The following is a 17,082-nucleotide window of genomic DNA, read 5'->3' as shown; positions in this document are numbered from 1 at the left end:
CTTTTCTTCAAAGTAGAAATGCTCTTTAACATTCATCTCAACAAGAAGACATGTCTTTGGTTTAATATTTCATCAAAAATTGCACTTTTAACTAATGTTTCCTCTAAACTGGGCAGCCATATTGTCATGCAGAATCCAAGAGGTTTACTGGTAGACTGGCGCCATAGGTTAGTTCCTTTAAGTTAGTGTGTGTGTAAGTCTATGCAAAATAAAAGGTTATTGGGACTACACTTATGGGAATATGCTGCACACAACAATGAAGTTTTCTTTCAATACTGCAATGAAGTGTAAGTCTATAATATTAAGTGAGATTTGAATCCATGGCCTTTTGATTTGTATGCAAAAATGCTACCATTACCACATTAGCACAGTGTTTGGATTAGCGGTTCAATTGAACTGTTTAAGGAACTCAAACATTCAATCATGAAAAAGGGAATTTACAAAATGCTTTCATCAGATTTTAAAAGTATATTTGAGTGTAATGACACTATAAGATCATACTGACATTTATTCATGTTCTCAACTACAAATTCATTATTTTTAACTACATTTAATAGAGCTAGGCATAAAACAAAAATCACATTGGAACGGTTTATGCCGCTGCAGATACTGATCACCATTTGCTGCACTGGGGTCCAATATGCTCAATTTATGCAGGTTTTGGTGCTGTTAAGTACCCTGCAATATAAGTAGTCAATGGAAATATATCCTTAGTAAGGCTCAGTGATGTAAATTCTTTTCCTCATATTTTGCATATATGCTGTAAAACTGGGAATCTGATACCTAGAGCCACTTGAGAAAGATGATTTTTTGCTGGCACAAAAGATTTCATTAAAATATTTAAAATAATCATTAATGATCCTACAGTGAGCTTTTGGTCCAGGCAAGTTCTGGCCTACAACAAAACCTTAACGAAAGAATCTTGGCAAGATTACCTGCTATAATGTATCTCAAAAAGGCAGAGAATTTCTCTGTCAATTTGACTACATATAGCTCCCTATATTGTATGTGTTTTTGGATCTTGTTCTTTTGCTGGTTATGATATCATGTTGTACAATGTACTGAATACATAAGAAGAGTTTATGAGAAAATTAATAAATGCTAGCTACGATTTCATAGAATCTTAAAATGCCTACAGTGTGGAAGCAGACCATTCAGCCTATTAAGTCCAAATCGTCCCTCCGAAGACCATCCCACCCAGGACCCCCCTCACCCACCTGCCAAAACCCACCGTATCCCTGGAACCCTGTATTTTGCATTGCTAATCCACCTAGTCTGCACATTCCTGGATACAATGGGCAATTTAGCATGGCCAATCCACTGAACCTGCACATCTTTGGATTGTAGGAAGAGACCGGAGCACCTGGAGACACGGGGAGAACACGCAAATTCCATAAGGCTGGAATCACATGCAAGTTCCTGGCACTGTGAGGCAGCAATGCTAATCGTTGAGCTACCATGCTACCCAATGGGAAAAATGTCTTTATTCTGACTTTGCATCTAGCCATGTCCAAATTGTTCTGTCCTTACCACCTTCACTTCACAAGACAAAACTGTATCAAAATTTAACATCTGCTGCTGTGTTAATCACCCAAAAGATTATTCATCCTTCTCTCCTTGTAAAATGAATGTCAAATTCAGAGCTAACCAGGAATAATGAGCAAAAGTTTATACATATTGAATTAAGGAACAAGTAAAGGCAATATAACCTAAATGATATAATTTTAGGGAGATGCAAGAACAGAGAGGATTCAGATATACAAATCTTCAGTGGTACGCCAATTTGTTGCAGCTTTTTCTACACTGTCAAAAAAAAACCATAAGCATAAGCAGAGAGAACAAAAGCAAGGAAGCTATACCTTTAAACCATTTTTTAAGGTCTAATCTTTATATTTTTAAACCTTTAAAACTTACTTGTTCATCAGCAAGAACATTTTATATTGCTGTGGTCAAAGAGTAGAAAGGTAGGACTAATTGGATTGTTTCAACAGGCTAAAAGACTTCTTACTGTGTTGACTAATCCTGTGGAAATTATTGATAACGGAAGATAGCCAAAATGAAGAATTGAGCAAAACCAACAAAGGAATGGCGTAAATACTGCCACAAATATGTGAAAACACAAAAGAGGCTTGTTATCTGCAATCAAAACACTAATTAAACAGTTATATTGCATTATGTTTGTTTGGTGAGAATGGAGGAATTAGAAGCAGAAGGTCATTTGATCCTTCAATAAGATCATGACACATCTTTACCTTAGATATGCTATTTCATATTACAGTATTACTATATTTCTTCACTCCCTTAGTAAATAAATATTATTAATCTTTGCCTCGAATATATTCAGGTTCCCTAGGGTATAAAATTTCAAAGATCCACAATCATCTGAGTGAAGACATTTCTCATTCTTCAAAACTTCAGTAAGCATAGGTATAGTCAACCCAATCTCTCCACATAGGTATATCTCCTCATTTCAGGAATCAACCTAGTGAACCTTCTTAGAACAGTCTCCAATACAAGTAAATGCATCCTTAAACAAGGACACCAAAACTATACACAGTACTCCAGGTGTGATCTCACCAACACCCTGTGTAGTTATGACAATATTTCCACACTTTCATATTAAATCCCCTAACAATAGGGATGGCACGATGGCTTAGTGGTTAGCACTACTGCCTCATAGTGCAAGGGACCTGAATTTGATTCCATCCTTGGGCGACTGCCTGTATGGAGTTTGCGCATTCTCCCTGTATTTGCGTGGGTTTCCTCCAGGAGCTCCAGTTCCCACCCACAGTCCAAAGATGTGCAGGTTAGGTGATTGGCCAGGCTAAATTGCCCACAGTGTCCAGGGATGTGCAGGCAAAGTGGATGAGCCATGAAAAATACAGGGTTACAGGGATAGGTGGGTCTGGGTTGGATGCTCTTCGCGATTGGTGTGGACTCGATGGGCTGAATGGTCTGATTCCACACTGTAGGGATTCTATAAAGACCAACAATTCATTTGCCTTTGCAATTACTTGCTGTACCTAAATGCTAACCTTTTGTGTTTCATGTGTATGGTATGTTTAAGAGACCAGGACCTTTCCAGAATCTTGGGGAATTTGAAACTTTACAACCAGCACATCCACTATTTAGCCCCCCCTTGGTAGCCTTTTTGTCACCATTCTTCTCAGCATTTACTTTCCCATCAAACTGCATCATTGGCAAAAAATTGGATGATCTGAAACATAGAAATATACAAAATGCAGATGTAGCTACTCAGCATTTTCATCCTGCTCCACCATTCAATATGATCACAACTGATCATCCAACTCAGTATCCTGTTCCCACTTTTCTCCAAATCCTTTAATCCTTTTAGTCCTTAGAACTGTACCAATTCCTACTTGGAAATATTTAATGTTTTGGCCTTACTACTTTCTATGTTTGACAGTTCCACATATCATCAATCTCTGGGTGAAGAAATTTCTCCTAATACATTTCCTACACAATAAATGACCCACCCCTTATAGCTAGCTGTGGATACAGGATAGGTCATATTCACTATGTTCAATCCCTTAATCTAAGTTATTATTGTAAATAAATGAGGCACTAAGTACTGATTTTGCAATATGTCATAAGGAACCCACCACTGTGGGACAACCTGGGCAGTGTGATGATGCAAAAATGAGCTTTAGGAGCTAATTTATGAATTAATGAGGTCTACACATTATTGAAGGGTCACACAAGGTCCAAAATTGTCACTTCAAAATTGGGTTGGGTGATCCTGGACACACAATATCATGGGACAAATATTTTGGCAAGAGGTCTCACTGCTCCTGAACAGAAGTTGGCAGGGTTGAGGTATATTATACCATGATTCTCTACAAAACTAAACCCTGGATATTTGATGCCTATTTAATGCAGAAATGCTGCTGTAGAGGCCATGAAGTCCATGGATCAAAAGAGCAATGTTGGCTTTGTAAGGTAACATGTTTTAACTTGTACCGAACACACATAACAACTTCTACCAGATTACTACTTGCATTGTCTAACCCAAAGATGGAATATCAACAAATTCAATTATTACTTTGCTTTCTAGTTTTGGTGTCTTGCTAATGACTTCCTTTACTTTCAATAACACACTTCTATAGGATTATTTTCTTTATTTTCAACTTTGCTTAACATTTTAGGATTTTGTAGTCTCTCTTGCATTGGTTACTATAAGGTTTATCAGTGAAATCTTCAGCCTGAATATTTCTTGTTGTCCTTTTGAATATCCAGACTGTGCTGACTATTATATTCTTTGACCAGAGGCTCCATTTTGTTTGGCATCCGCTATTGAGTTTAGGCATCCAATGTTTATTCCCATCACCTTTAAATGATACTTTATATATTGGGTAAGCACATGGATGATGATGAGATAGTGTAAGGGGACTTAGATTAGTTCACAGGTCGGTACAACATCGAAGGCCGAAGGGCCTGTTCTGTGCTGTTTAGTTCTGCATTCAACGTTCTATGTACATTTTTATAATGTACAAGTCTTCATTCTAGTTTAAAAAATATTGATGGTCAGCACAGCCTGGACATGCACATATTGTTAACATGAAAAGGAATGCTCAGGCTGAAAGTTTCGGTGATAATCCTTTAATTAACCATGTAAGAGAAACTGCAAAAACTTGCAATTTTAAGTCTTTTGCTAAACGGACTGAGGACTAAACCTTTTCAGAAAGGCATCAGCTGAAATTCTAATTCCGCTTTTGTTTCACTTAGGATGGCAATTGGCAGAAAGAACGCAAATTGCGCTTTGAATGGGCTGAGTGGAGATGCTTATTTAAGAAACAACCAATCGAAGAAATAAGGTGGTACAATGATCTGTCATCTCAGCCTAAGTTTGTAAATAGTGATGCAGTAATTTGGTGCTTGGGACTGTGCAAATAACACCTGGAATTTCAGTAGTTTAGTACGTTAGGTTTCACCTGCAAACATGCTGACAAAATGAATGTGTCTGACTATATATTAAATAATTGTGATTAATTTCAATTGTACAGTACTGTCATTAATTTGGCATGAGGTGCCTGCTGTGAGAAATGGACAACTGTCATATTGTGGCAGTTGAGCCTCTTTTCAGGACCTGAGTGTGGGGCATAACCTGAAGCCTAATATCTTGTTATATCCTGACCCACGTCGTTAATATTGTTTGAAAACTGGGGACACGTTCAGAATATCCAGATTGTGCCTCAAAGTGATCCCAAAGAAGCTAAAATAAATTGAAGAACTATGTATCTTTTTTATATAATGTTTCAAAATAAGTGTACAAGTGGCAAGCTTGGAATTTATTCCAAACCCAACTCTGGAAATGAACTATCAGAAAGGAAGAAGTTGGGAATTCAACTATCAAATGTGTGGAATACCAACTGGTCATCACCAACACACTGCTCTGCCAAAAAGACAAGTTTAAGACTTTTTGGAGGAATCCACGATCAAAGCACTGGCAAATGATTGATTACATCATGGTTCACCGAGATTGTAAGGGTGTCCTCATTACCAAAGTGATGACCAGTGGAGACAACTGCTGGACAGGTAACCAGCTCATTCACTCCACAATGTCTATCAACTGCCATCAGAAGCAGAAACAAGCTGAACATTGAGTGGCTTCAACAGCCAAACAAACTAGTGTACTTTCATCAATGTCTTCACCAAAATCTCCAAGTTTTAATGGAATGGAAGGAATCTGGAAAGAACCAAAGAAGTCTTCATCTCATGCTGTGAAGAAACCATTGGCTACAAGAGCAGGAAACATGAAAACTGGTTCAGCGATAATGACTACATCACCCAGGACCTCATTGGCAAGAAGGGAGACTCTCCATGTCTGGCAAAACAACATCACTAGTGAGGCAAACAGGAGAACTCATCATACATCAAAAGACAGAGTTACAAAGAAGAACTAGGGATATCAAGAACCAATGGTGGACTGAGGATGTACTGGACTGAGAAAGCTAAGGAACTGCAACTCCTTGCTGACAATCACAACAATTGGTGTTTCGTCAGTGCCACCAAGGCAATATATGCTCCTAACATCCTTCACCTTAAACTGGTACCGGGATAACAATGGCATTCGTTTGAGAGACAGAGAAAACATCAGCCTCAAATGGAGAAAACACTTCAAATAACTCCTAAACTGTGATGCAATTATCGGTGAGGCCATGTTTGAGGAAACTCCTCATCAAAGGTGACCTTGGAGGAGAAAGTGAGGTCTGCAGACGCTGGAGATCAAAGCTGAAACTTTATTGCTGGAACAGCACAGCAGGTCAGGCAGCATCTAGGGAACAGAAGATTCGACGTTTCGGGCACATGCCCTTCTTCAGGAATGAGCAGAGAGTGTTCAGCAGGAGAAGATAAAAGGGACCTTGGAGTCCCACCTAATGTGGCTGAAGTTGAAGCCACCATTATACATACGAAGAATGGAAAAGCCGCAGGACTAGAGGGATTCCAGCAGAGATTTTAAAACTTGGAAGAGCAGAGCTTACCTGTCATTACCATCAACTGTTCCTGAAAATCTGGGTCAAAGAAGAAATGCCAGCTCTCTCAGGGATGCTGCCATCACCACCGTCTTTAAGAAACGATGTGCATTGTGGGAACCACCAAAAAATCTCCCTACTCTCCATTGCTGGGAGGATCATCACCTGAATCCTTGCAAGGCACCTTCACCCAGTCTTTGAGGAAACACTTGGAGGAAAGCCAGTATGGCTTCTGATCAAACCAAGGATCTATGGATGTGATTTTCCTTGCTCAGCAACTCCAAGAGAAATACCAGGTATAATGCCAACCATTCTACATGGCCTTCATCAACCTGATCAACCTGACTAAGGCTTCTGATTCAATCAGTTGGGAAGTGCAATGGAAGACCCTGTCAAATTCATCAACATTCTCCATCTCTTCCACAACCAGATGTTAGTGATGGTCCTCACCGACGGTAATATGAGAAAATCCTTTGACGTCAAGACAGAGGTCAGACAGGAATTTGCCATCGCTCCCCCCCAACCCCCCCCCCCCCACCCCATCCCCCCCCCCTTTTCTCAATTTTCATCTTTACTATTCTTCATCTTGCTATGAACAAACTTCCCAGTGGTGCGGACAATTTTTCAATCTAGAATCAGTTGAAATCAAAGAAGAAACAGATACCAACCTCGCTGTGGAACTTCAGTACGTGAGTTACAATGTCATCTCTGCTTTTTTAGAAGAAAATCTTCAAACCTCATTAATGTGTTCACAAAAGTAAAGAATTGGTCTCAGCCTCAACTTAGAGTCCTAGAGTCATAGAAATGCACATTTTGGAAACACACCCTTGGATCCAACTCGTCCATGCTGACCAGATACCTTAATTTAATCCAGTCCCATTTGTCAGCACTTGGCCCATATCCCTCCAAACTCTTCCTATTCTTGTACCCATCCAGATGCCTTTTAAATGTTGCAATTGTACTAGCCTCCACCATTTTCTCTGGCAACTTATTCCATACATGCACCACCCTCTGTGTGAAAAAGTTGCCACTTGGGTCCCTTTTAAATCTTTCCCCTCTCACCCAAAACCTATGTTCTCTAGTTCTGAACTCCCCCAACCCAGGAAAAATACCTTGTCTATTTATCCTATCCATGCCCCTCATGATTTCATAAACTTATACAAGGTCATCATCCCTCAGTCTCTAATGCTCCAGGGAAAACAGTCCCAGCCTATTCAGCCTCACTCTATAGCTCAAACCTTCCAACCCTGGCAACATCCTTGTAAATCTTTTCTGATCCCTTTTAAGTTTCACAACATCCTACTGATAGGAGGGAGACCAGAATTGTACACAATATTCAAAAATTGACCTCACCAATGTCCTAATATGACCTCCCAACCCCTATACTCAATGCTGTGACAAATAAAGAAAAGCATACCAAATGCCTTCTTCATTACCTATCTACCTGAGACTCCATTTTTAAGGAACTGTAAACCTGCACTCCAAGGTCTCTTTAAGAAGACTCAAATCCTTTACCAACTGTCCAAGGTCAAGTTCTGGTATGTTCCTCCCTTAAGATCAATGGACAAATCCTCCCAAACATGGAACATTTCCCTTAACTGTGAAACTGCCTCTCATTTAAGGCTGACATTAATGGGGAGATTGAACATTGCATCCAATCTACGAACAGCACCTTCAGATTCCTAGGATGAGAATCTTCCAACATCCTTGATGATACCAAGATCCTTCTGTATTTGGTCATCATTCCTTGACTCTTCTAATTGCTCTGAAACTGGGCTACATATAGACACCACCTTAAGATCATTGAGAAGTACCATCAATGCTGTTTGAGATGGATTCTGTGCAGTAGCTGGGAGGACAGACATAGTAACAACAGCATCCTTGAGCAGCTAATAGCACCAATATCGAGGCTATTATCATCTGAAGGTAAATCTGCTTGGCTGGCCACACCCTTAGGATGTCTGAATTCTGATTACCAAAGAAAATTCTTCTTTGCCTAACTCAAGGAAGGCACTTAAATAAGAGGAGTGGAAAGGAAGCATTTCAAAGATTCTCAAGGCTTTCCTCAAGAAATGCAATATAGATGTCAATGCATGGGAGATCCTTCTTCATAAGAAATCAACTTGGATGGAACTCCTGTATGAGAGGGAATAATTATTTGAGAACATCCTTTGGCATTCCTTCCTCTAGTTCCTTTTACGTACTTGCTCTTGCCATTGATCTCAAAGACCATTTCCACCTCCCGAAAAACATCTGACAAATCTCGTCAGCCGCACAAGGACCAAGAGAACCCATGACCAGTGACATTGTATTTTACAGATGGATAATCATACTTGTTAGTGATTGCCTCTGTTACTGCCAATGTTACTGGCAAGCTTGGAATTTACTATTTGGCTTTGGTTGGCTTGAATTGATGGTAACAGGTTAATTGAATAGCCATATGGTGAAGGTACACCTGCAAACCTTGCCTGAAAATTAACAAATAACACTTGCACCATCCAGGTGCCAGACACTGACCAACTCAAATATGAGAGAACCTCACCATCTCTTCTTGACATCTTCTCCATATTTCCATCACCAAATGCTCTACCATGAATATCTAAAGGGATCACCATTAACCAAACTCAAGTGGAACAACCATATAATTTCAATGAGTGGTTCATCTTCTAATTTCTCAAAGACTTCTCACAAATTACTGAGAGCAAGTCATAAGTGACATGAAATACTTATCAATTGCCCTGATGAGTTCAGCTTCACAGTACCCTCTAAAATCAACACCACCAAAGCCAAAGCAACCTGCCTGTAAACTTTAATATCTATTCCCTCCACTGCCAAAATGCTGGGGGTGCATTGTGATCTGTTGACAGAATGCTCTGCATCAACATGCCAAAGTTTCTCAACAGCACTTCCTACACCTGTAATGTCTAACACCTCAAAGGATAGCCCAGCAGCTGCATGGGAATACAATAACTTTCAAATTTCTCTTTGAGTTATGTATCATTCTGGCTTGGACAATATCGTCATTTAATCAATGCTACTGAATCAAAGCTTAGAATTTTCTCTGAATTGTAGGAGTATTATAACCATATGCAATTAAAGAAGCACGTTTATCATCTTATCAAAGTCAACTAGAACTGAGTAATAGATGGCAATCTTGCCCACATCTAAAGAGTGATTTAAAATAAAAATAGCAAATAAACACAAAGGCTGTGGTGAGTTACAACCTAGGATATGAAAGGAGTAGCTACAGAGGTAGAGAATGCACTGGTAATAATCTCCCAAGAATCATTGAATACTGGACAAATCCCAGAGACCGGAAAAGTGCCAGTGTAATACCATTATTCAAGAAGGAAACAAGAAAATAAAATATAGGCCAGTATAGGCCAGTTAGATTAACATCTGTCATTGAGAAAATGTTAGAGCCTATTGTAAGCATTTAATAACAATGCATTTAGAAATACATAATATAATCAAGCAGAGTCAGCATGGCTTCACCATAAAAGGGAACTCATGCCTGACAAATTTATTCACAATTTTTGAGGTGGTAACAAGCAGAATAGATAAAAGGAAAATAATAGTTGTAATATATTTGGATTTACAAAGTAAAAAGCCCTTGGTGTTGGAGGAACTATATTAAAATGGATAGAGAACTAGCTAACTAATAGAAGACAGATTTGGGATAAGGAGGGCAGTTTCAAGATGGCAACCTGTATCTTGCAGTGATACAGGGATCAGTGCTCGCGCCACATTTATTTAATATATAAGTTAATAACTTTCACAAGAGATGTGAATGCACTGTTGTCAAGTTTGCAGATGACACAAATAATAGGAAGGCAAGTGGTGAGGATGGCATAAAGAAACTGCAGAGGCATAGTGGAAAGGTTAAATAAGTGGACAACAACTTGACAGGTGTAACACAATGTGAGAAAATATGGCATTATGGACTTTGGCAGGAAGAATAAACCAGCTGAATATTATTTAAACATACACATCCAGCAGTTAATAGAGAAGGCAAATAGATTGTTGGCTTTTAATTCAAAGGGAATGGAACAAAAATAGGGAAGTCTTGCTGAAGCTATACAGAGTTGCAGTTGTTCTAATGAATCATAGGGCTGTTCTCTCATTACAGACAGATGACTGGTGGTGGTTTAACCTGAGGGTCACCATACCTGAGATAAGGGGAGAGTTTGAGAAGGAGAGTCCTTCACGGTAACCTCAACCAATACAGGAATTGAACCCATGTTGTTGGCATCACATTGCATCACAAACCAGCCATCCAGCCAACTGAACTAACTGACTCATGAAACTACATGAGGCTAGTTGGACCGCACATAGAATACTATGAACACGTCTGGCTCTTTATTGAAGGAAATATTTATTGGTGTTGGAGGCCGTCCAGAAAATGTTCACTTGGTTGATCCTGGATATGGAGAAATTTTTGTACATGCAGAGGCCTTTCTTCATTGGAATTTAGAATAATGAGTGGAAACCTTATTGATGCATACAAGATTCCTAGGATGCTTGAGCGGGTAATTCTAGAGAGTTTGTAATGGCCATTTCCACAGATGGGCTACCACTCCAATAGAAATTAATATTTCTATTTTGTTCAGTGACCCAATATGAAGATGCACAATCTTTCCTTTTGCTGCATTAGCAGCCAACATCTCTAATGGTCCACTTCTAATGTTGCGTTTTGATAGCAACTCAAGAGAATACTGCTCCTGTCCATAATTCAATGGCACAACAAGTGATAGCCTCTTTTTTGCCTGCTGCCAAAAAGATTGCTGCTGTGATTCGGCTGCCCTTACAGCTCAGTTTGTGATCCATATCCAGTTCTAATATTAAGACTAACTTTGTTACAGCAAACATTATTGTGGGTGTGTCTATAGTAACAGGTTTTTCATGCAAGTTTGCATAAACCACATCTGCCCATTGCTATTACTTGATGTCAATTTAACTTTGTACTTTTTCAGATATTTCTCTTGACCTCATTCATGCTCTGGGATGCTGTGGAAGCGAAATTGACTTTACTATCAATATTATTCAGGCATGCAGATATCTGGCCTTGAGATGTTGACTCATTTCCTGGAAAAATAGTCTCCCTCAATTCTAGTACTACCTCTAGAGGTTATACACTTAGATTTTAAAACTGCACAACAAAACTAGTACTCCTGCAACTATGTATTGTCTAGCAGATTAATCAAATTTGTCAAGGATTTCTGTGAATGAAAACAGGCAATATAACATTAATATTTATGAGAAATAGGTGTTAGTAACACGACTAGAAACAAAATATGGAACCATATTTCTCCCCCATTTTTAACCAATGATACAACTTAAAAGAAAAAAAAAGCACATCATTAGTTGCTTTTGATGGGAATCTGTTTCATGTATTTAAACATAACTTTTAGTAAAATAACTTTTAGGATCATGTTCATATTAAATGTTTTGTTTTGTGTCACTGTTTGTAGGGAGTACTTTGGAGAGCGAATTGCCCTCTATTTTGCATGGCTTGGCTGGTACACTACCCTGCTGATTCCTGCTGCTATATGTGGAGTCATAGTTGTTCTATATGGGTTTATATATTTCGAAAGTGATCATGTGAGGTAAGGTTCTTACCATTTATTTCCAGCACTATGAAAATGGAGTTTTACATTTCAGCTCTTCAAATGCAATACATATGGACTGTTTAATAGCACTAACTAAATCAGCTGAATATCATTTAAAAAAACAACTACATCAGCTGAAATGTTAAGTTGAATTGTTTGTAAACATTTATACTGTAATTACAATATTTGCTATTGAATGGATGGGCTACATCACGAGGTTTTCTTTTTAATTCATTCCTGAGATTATTCATGCTTGATCTGTACTGGTGTGCATGTCCACAGATCCTTCAAAACAACAGGACAAGTAGATAAGATCATTAAGAAGGTATATGGGATACTTACCTTTACCAGTCAATAGTAAGGAGGTTATGATAGAGCAGTTTATAATGTTAGTTAAGCCACAGGTGATGTACTGTGTGTAGTTCTGATCAAAGGGTGCAGAGGAGATTCACTGGAATGTTGCTATGCAGAGAGACTAGATAGATTAGATAGGTGTTCATTTACTTAGATTAGAGAAGGCTGCCAGAAGGCCTGATTGAGATGTACAAAGTTATGAGGGGCTTAGATAAGTTAGGTAGAGAGAAACTTTTCCCCTTAGTAGAGGAGTCAATAACTAGGGGACACAGTTTTAACAAAAGGAGCAGGAGGTTTAGAAGGGATTTGAGGAAAATACTTTCACCCAGAGGGTGGTAAATATTTGGAAATTGCTGCTGAAACAGTAGTAGAGGCAGAAACCATCATGACATTTAAGCATTTAGATGAGCATTTGAAATGCCATACCATTCGGGGCAAGTACTGGAAAATGGGATTGGAATAGATGTTTGATGATTGGCACAGACACAATGGGATGAAGAGCCTTTTTCCATGCTGTAAAAAACTCTTTGATCCAAAGGGCAGTTAAGAATCAACCTCATTGTTGTGAGTCTGCAGTCACATGTAGATTATTTTGAATCAGATGGGCTTTACTTGACAATTGATAGTGGTGACATAGTTCCCATTATGCCAGTTTTTTTGTTTCAGATTTTAATCCATCAACTGGCATGGTGCCGTTTGAAGGCATATCCCCACAACAGTAGCCTGGGTTTTGGATTACTAGTCCAGTGATATCACACTGTATCACCTCCTCTTCTTGTGTAACAATAGATGAATATGAATGGTCATAATTTCAGGTTAAGAATGCAAATGCAAATCAGACAGCAAAATAGTTGAAATTTAAGCTGTATGCTGACTACACAAGCAGATATCGAAGAGTCAAGTGGAAATTTTCTTCAATCGTGGGTAGATCGAGAAAGACAGAACAATAAACAATAAAACAAATTGCTGAATAAAACAGCTTTAAGTAGAGAAATTGCTTAAGAAACACATATTCTCCGGTAACTTTACAGGGTTTGATGCAGTATACTGCTACGCACCAAATGTCTTGGCTGACCAAAAATGTTATATTTTATTTGTCACTGTGTACAACTTCTGTCAGACATTGTGCCTTTTTTTTTAAACATCAAAGAAGATGCACTAGTTTATTATTTTTGAATTGTCCATTTTACTCATCCTACCTTATTCACCTTTTGTCTAGGATTTGTTTTTTTGATAAAATAGTTTTCAGCAGGATAGCAATAGGAAAACCAAAATTGATCTCAACATCCTAAGCAAATTTGCAATTCCTAAAAATGAACTATTCTACCATATTTTCAAATATCTGTGCTCAGGGACAGATTAGACTGTTCAGATAAATATTCGGTGGTTAAACTACTTATAGAATGAGCAAATGAGCAAACAACGGAGGGGCCCAGAACGTGCACACGAGCGCATGGGCAGTAACTTTGTTCACGTTCTCAGATGCAAGGAAAGCAAATATCATGGTTCACGGCCTGGATTATGGAAAAGATTTTAGCTATTACAGGAATTGAATAAGATTTTCTTAAGTTAGCAATTAGTCAGCTACATTTTTTCAGGTGTTGTTTTTTGCTGTGTGATTCCTGGTAAATAATGCATTGTTTTAATTTGCTCTGCCTTCTTCCCATGAACTTCAGCAAGGAAATTTGCAATGGTACTGGAATTATCATGTGCCCACTATGTGATAAACGTTGTCAATATTGGAGGCTTAATGAGACATGTTCCTATGCCAAGGTAAAATAATCTCACAAGTAAGACTAATATTCAACTAGCTTCCTATTAGAGAAATGACCCAGTTTTCATTTCCACTAATTTCACTTTGCTGAGCATCAAATTAAAAATCTATACCTTTTTGCTTACTGATAATCCAGTACTTCATCTCTAAATGGCTGCTTAATTTTGTGTAGTTTTCAATTGCCTATTATAGTGATATACAAACAGAATATTTATGGCAAAGGATTAAAGGGATCAGATATTTCATGTACAGGGCAACCTTGATTATCCGAACATGATGGGCGGGCACTATTTCATTCGGATAATCGATTATACGATTAATTGATTAAATTCCTTCCCTCTGTGGCTTGGAGTTTTTAAAGTCTGCTCCCCTTTCAGGAGACTGCAGCAACACAGAACACGCGAGAGTCCACCCCCAAAACTGACCCCCACCCCCACCTGTCCAACCCAGCCCCCATGCAACACAGCCCATCGCCCCCAATTCTGTCCAACACTGCCCCCTGTCTGCCACCACCTGCAACCCCGTCCAACATGTCCCCCTGCCCCCCAACACTGTTCAACACCCCTGTCTCCAACCCCGTCCAGCCCCACCCCCAACCCTGTCCAACAACCCCCCGCCCCAACCCCATTCAACACCCACTGTCTCCAACCCCATCCAGCCCCGCCCCAACCCCGTCCAACACTGACCCCTGCCCCCAACCCCGTCTAGCCCTGCCCCCAACCCCGTCTAGCCCCACCTCAAACCCCATCCAACACCCCCGTCCCCAACCCTGTCCAGCCCCACTCCCAATCCCATCCAACACCCCCCTGTCCCCAACTCCGTCCAGCCCCGCCCCCAAACCCGTCCAACACCCCCGTCCCCAACCCTGTCCAGCCCCACCCCCAACCCTGTCCAACACTGACCCCCACCCCAACCCCATCTAGCCCTGCCCCATCCCCGGCCAACACGCCCACCCCCGCCCCCAACCCCATCCAACACCACCCTGTGTAGAACTCCAGAGTAAGTATGGGGGGAGAGAGAGAGAGAGAGAGAGAGGGCAAGAGGTTAGTCATTTGGAGACAGTACCTGTTTAATCACTGTAAACAAAAACCACGATCATTGTTGGAAGCATGTCTTTGATGTAATGTTTCTATCGGGACCTTGAGATCTCTTTCGGATAATCCGACTTTTGGATAATTGGTATTCGGATAATCGAGGTTCCTTTGTATTATTTTTGAACAATTCCTCAGCCTACAGGTTCCCTCTTTTGGCATCCTCTACAGGCTGAGTGAGGCACTTGGTCCTGACTTATTATGAGGAGCAACTTCAGTTGCCTTACCCTATTTCCTTCTTGACTTTTTTTGCCTTCCAGGGCCTAATCCTGTTAGTCTTCTATCCAAATCACTCCTCTCACTGCTGGACTGCTAGTGGATGAGCTCTCACCGCCCCTTTACAAATGTCTCTTCATATGTAAATGGGTATTTTGACTAAGGACTTGCTATCCAACAATTTATTTAGGATTATTACATAAATATCATTGGCCTTAGAAGAAATCAAGCTGAGGGTTGATGATAACTTGTCACTTAATTAAGCCGTCCCTACTTGTATAGCCAAGTTCATTGTAGTGATGGTGTGGCACTTATCACCAGATTACAGACCGATTTAACTCCTTATTCCTCTGGATTTTTCTCCTTCTTACAGCATCCTATGCTGTCCACCTCTCACCTCAAGTTCTTTGTTATCTTCCCAAGTTTGTTTAAAAATTTTAGTGCTGCGATTACCAAAATGCATTCCTACCTTGGCTTCTGCACAGAGCAACTTCTCATCCTCTGTGATTTTGACCTCCATTTCAACTCATCATGTTCTCTCTTCTGTGAGGTCAATACTCTTTCGTCTTCCATAGTCTGCCCTTCCATGGAAACTCTTGAACACAAATTCCCAGGCACCCACTTGGTTTGAAATATCACATTGTAGGTTCCATATTATCAATTACAGGTAAAGCCATCTCTGATTATTTCTGTACCACTTAACATTCATCTATATCCAACATTTGGAAAAGGTGATCCTAAAATTCGCTTACAGTTACATTTTTAAATTATCAATTTTCTAGCCTTTGGCCCTTCAATTGTCATAATATTTTGCTGTTAAAGGTTTGCTAAGTAAAACTGTTGCATCCACCTTAGACCTCAAAATAACCATTACCCTGTAACCATTACTCCCTACTACTTCCCTGGTATGGTCCTGAACTCTGGTTCTTTTACTGCAAGGGACACAGATTTTATAAAGGATATATGCAACCAAGTGATTTAGCCACTTGTTGCCAGATTAGCTGGGTATAAGAAAGTACTGTTGAGTTGTGTTTGTGTCTGCTGAAATGTTCACTATTCCAGGATCAACATGGATTGCAAAGAAACCCCAGCTTCTTTTTTCTATTGCTTAACATCTTACTAAACTCCTCTTCCTAACTCCTTCACCCTCATCTCCCGCAACATGCACAAGGAGCTCATAGACATTAATGAACATTTATCGCTAAACTTGAAATGATCAGAACTGTTGCCTCTGCCACAAAACCATCTGGTCAAACTACCAATAATGCTCAACTGCTGCTCTACCCATGATCTTGCAATTCTCTAGTTTCTATAACTCTTTTAATGAGCTCCTTTTGTCCATGAGACCCACTGAATATTTTCTTGATTCTACTCCCTCTAAAATGCTGACATCTAATTTCCCATCTTGATCCCATGTTAACTAGTACTTTAAAAGGCTTTTTTCCTTTGGGTATAGACCCTCACCTTTAAATGTATGGTCATTATAATTAGCTATCTTTTCAAAATCCAACATTTGACCTGCCATCCATGCAAACTACTGTCAA

At 39.6% G+C, this 17,082-nt stretch overlaps 1 protein-coding gene across 2 annotated transcripts in view; it reads left to right on the top strand.

Annotated features, from left to right (window-relative positions):
- Positions 1-17,082, top strand: part of LOC122557905 (anoctamin-9-like) — a 133,943-nt gene that overhangs the window by 43,026 nt on the left and 73,835 nt on the right. For both annotated transcript variants that reach the window (XM_087996675.1, XM_043706110.2), the window contains exons 7-10: positions 3,901-3,960; positions 4,747-4,835; positions 11,966-12,100; positions 14,134-14,230. In XM_087996675.1, coding sequence (XP_087852801.1) covers positions 3,901-3,960; positions 4,747-4,835; positions 11,966-12,100; positions 14,134-14,230 — 381 coding nt within the window. The remainder of the gene's footprint in view (positions 1-3,900; positions 3,961-4,746; positions 4,836-11,965; positions 12,101-14,133; positions 14,231-17,082) is intronic.

The sequence above is a fragment of the Chiloscyllium plagiosum genome, unplaced genomic scaffold, assembly GCF_037043375.1.
Source record: "Chiloscyllium plagiosum isolate Xiang-an unplaced genomic scaffold, Cpla_swu_hap1 HiC_scaffold_18, whole genome shotgun sequence".
Lineage (NCBI taxonomy): Eukaryota > Metazoa > Chordata > Chondrichthyes > Orectolobiformes > Hemiscylliidae > Chiloscyllium > Chiloscyllium plagiosum.
The sequence above is the reverse complement of the archived record's forward strand: the minus strand, read 5'-3'. Positions and strand labels throughout refer to the sequence as shown.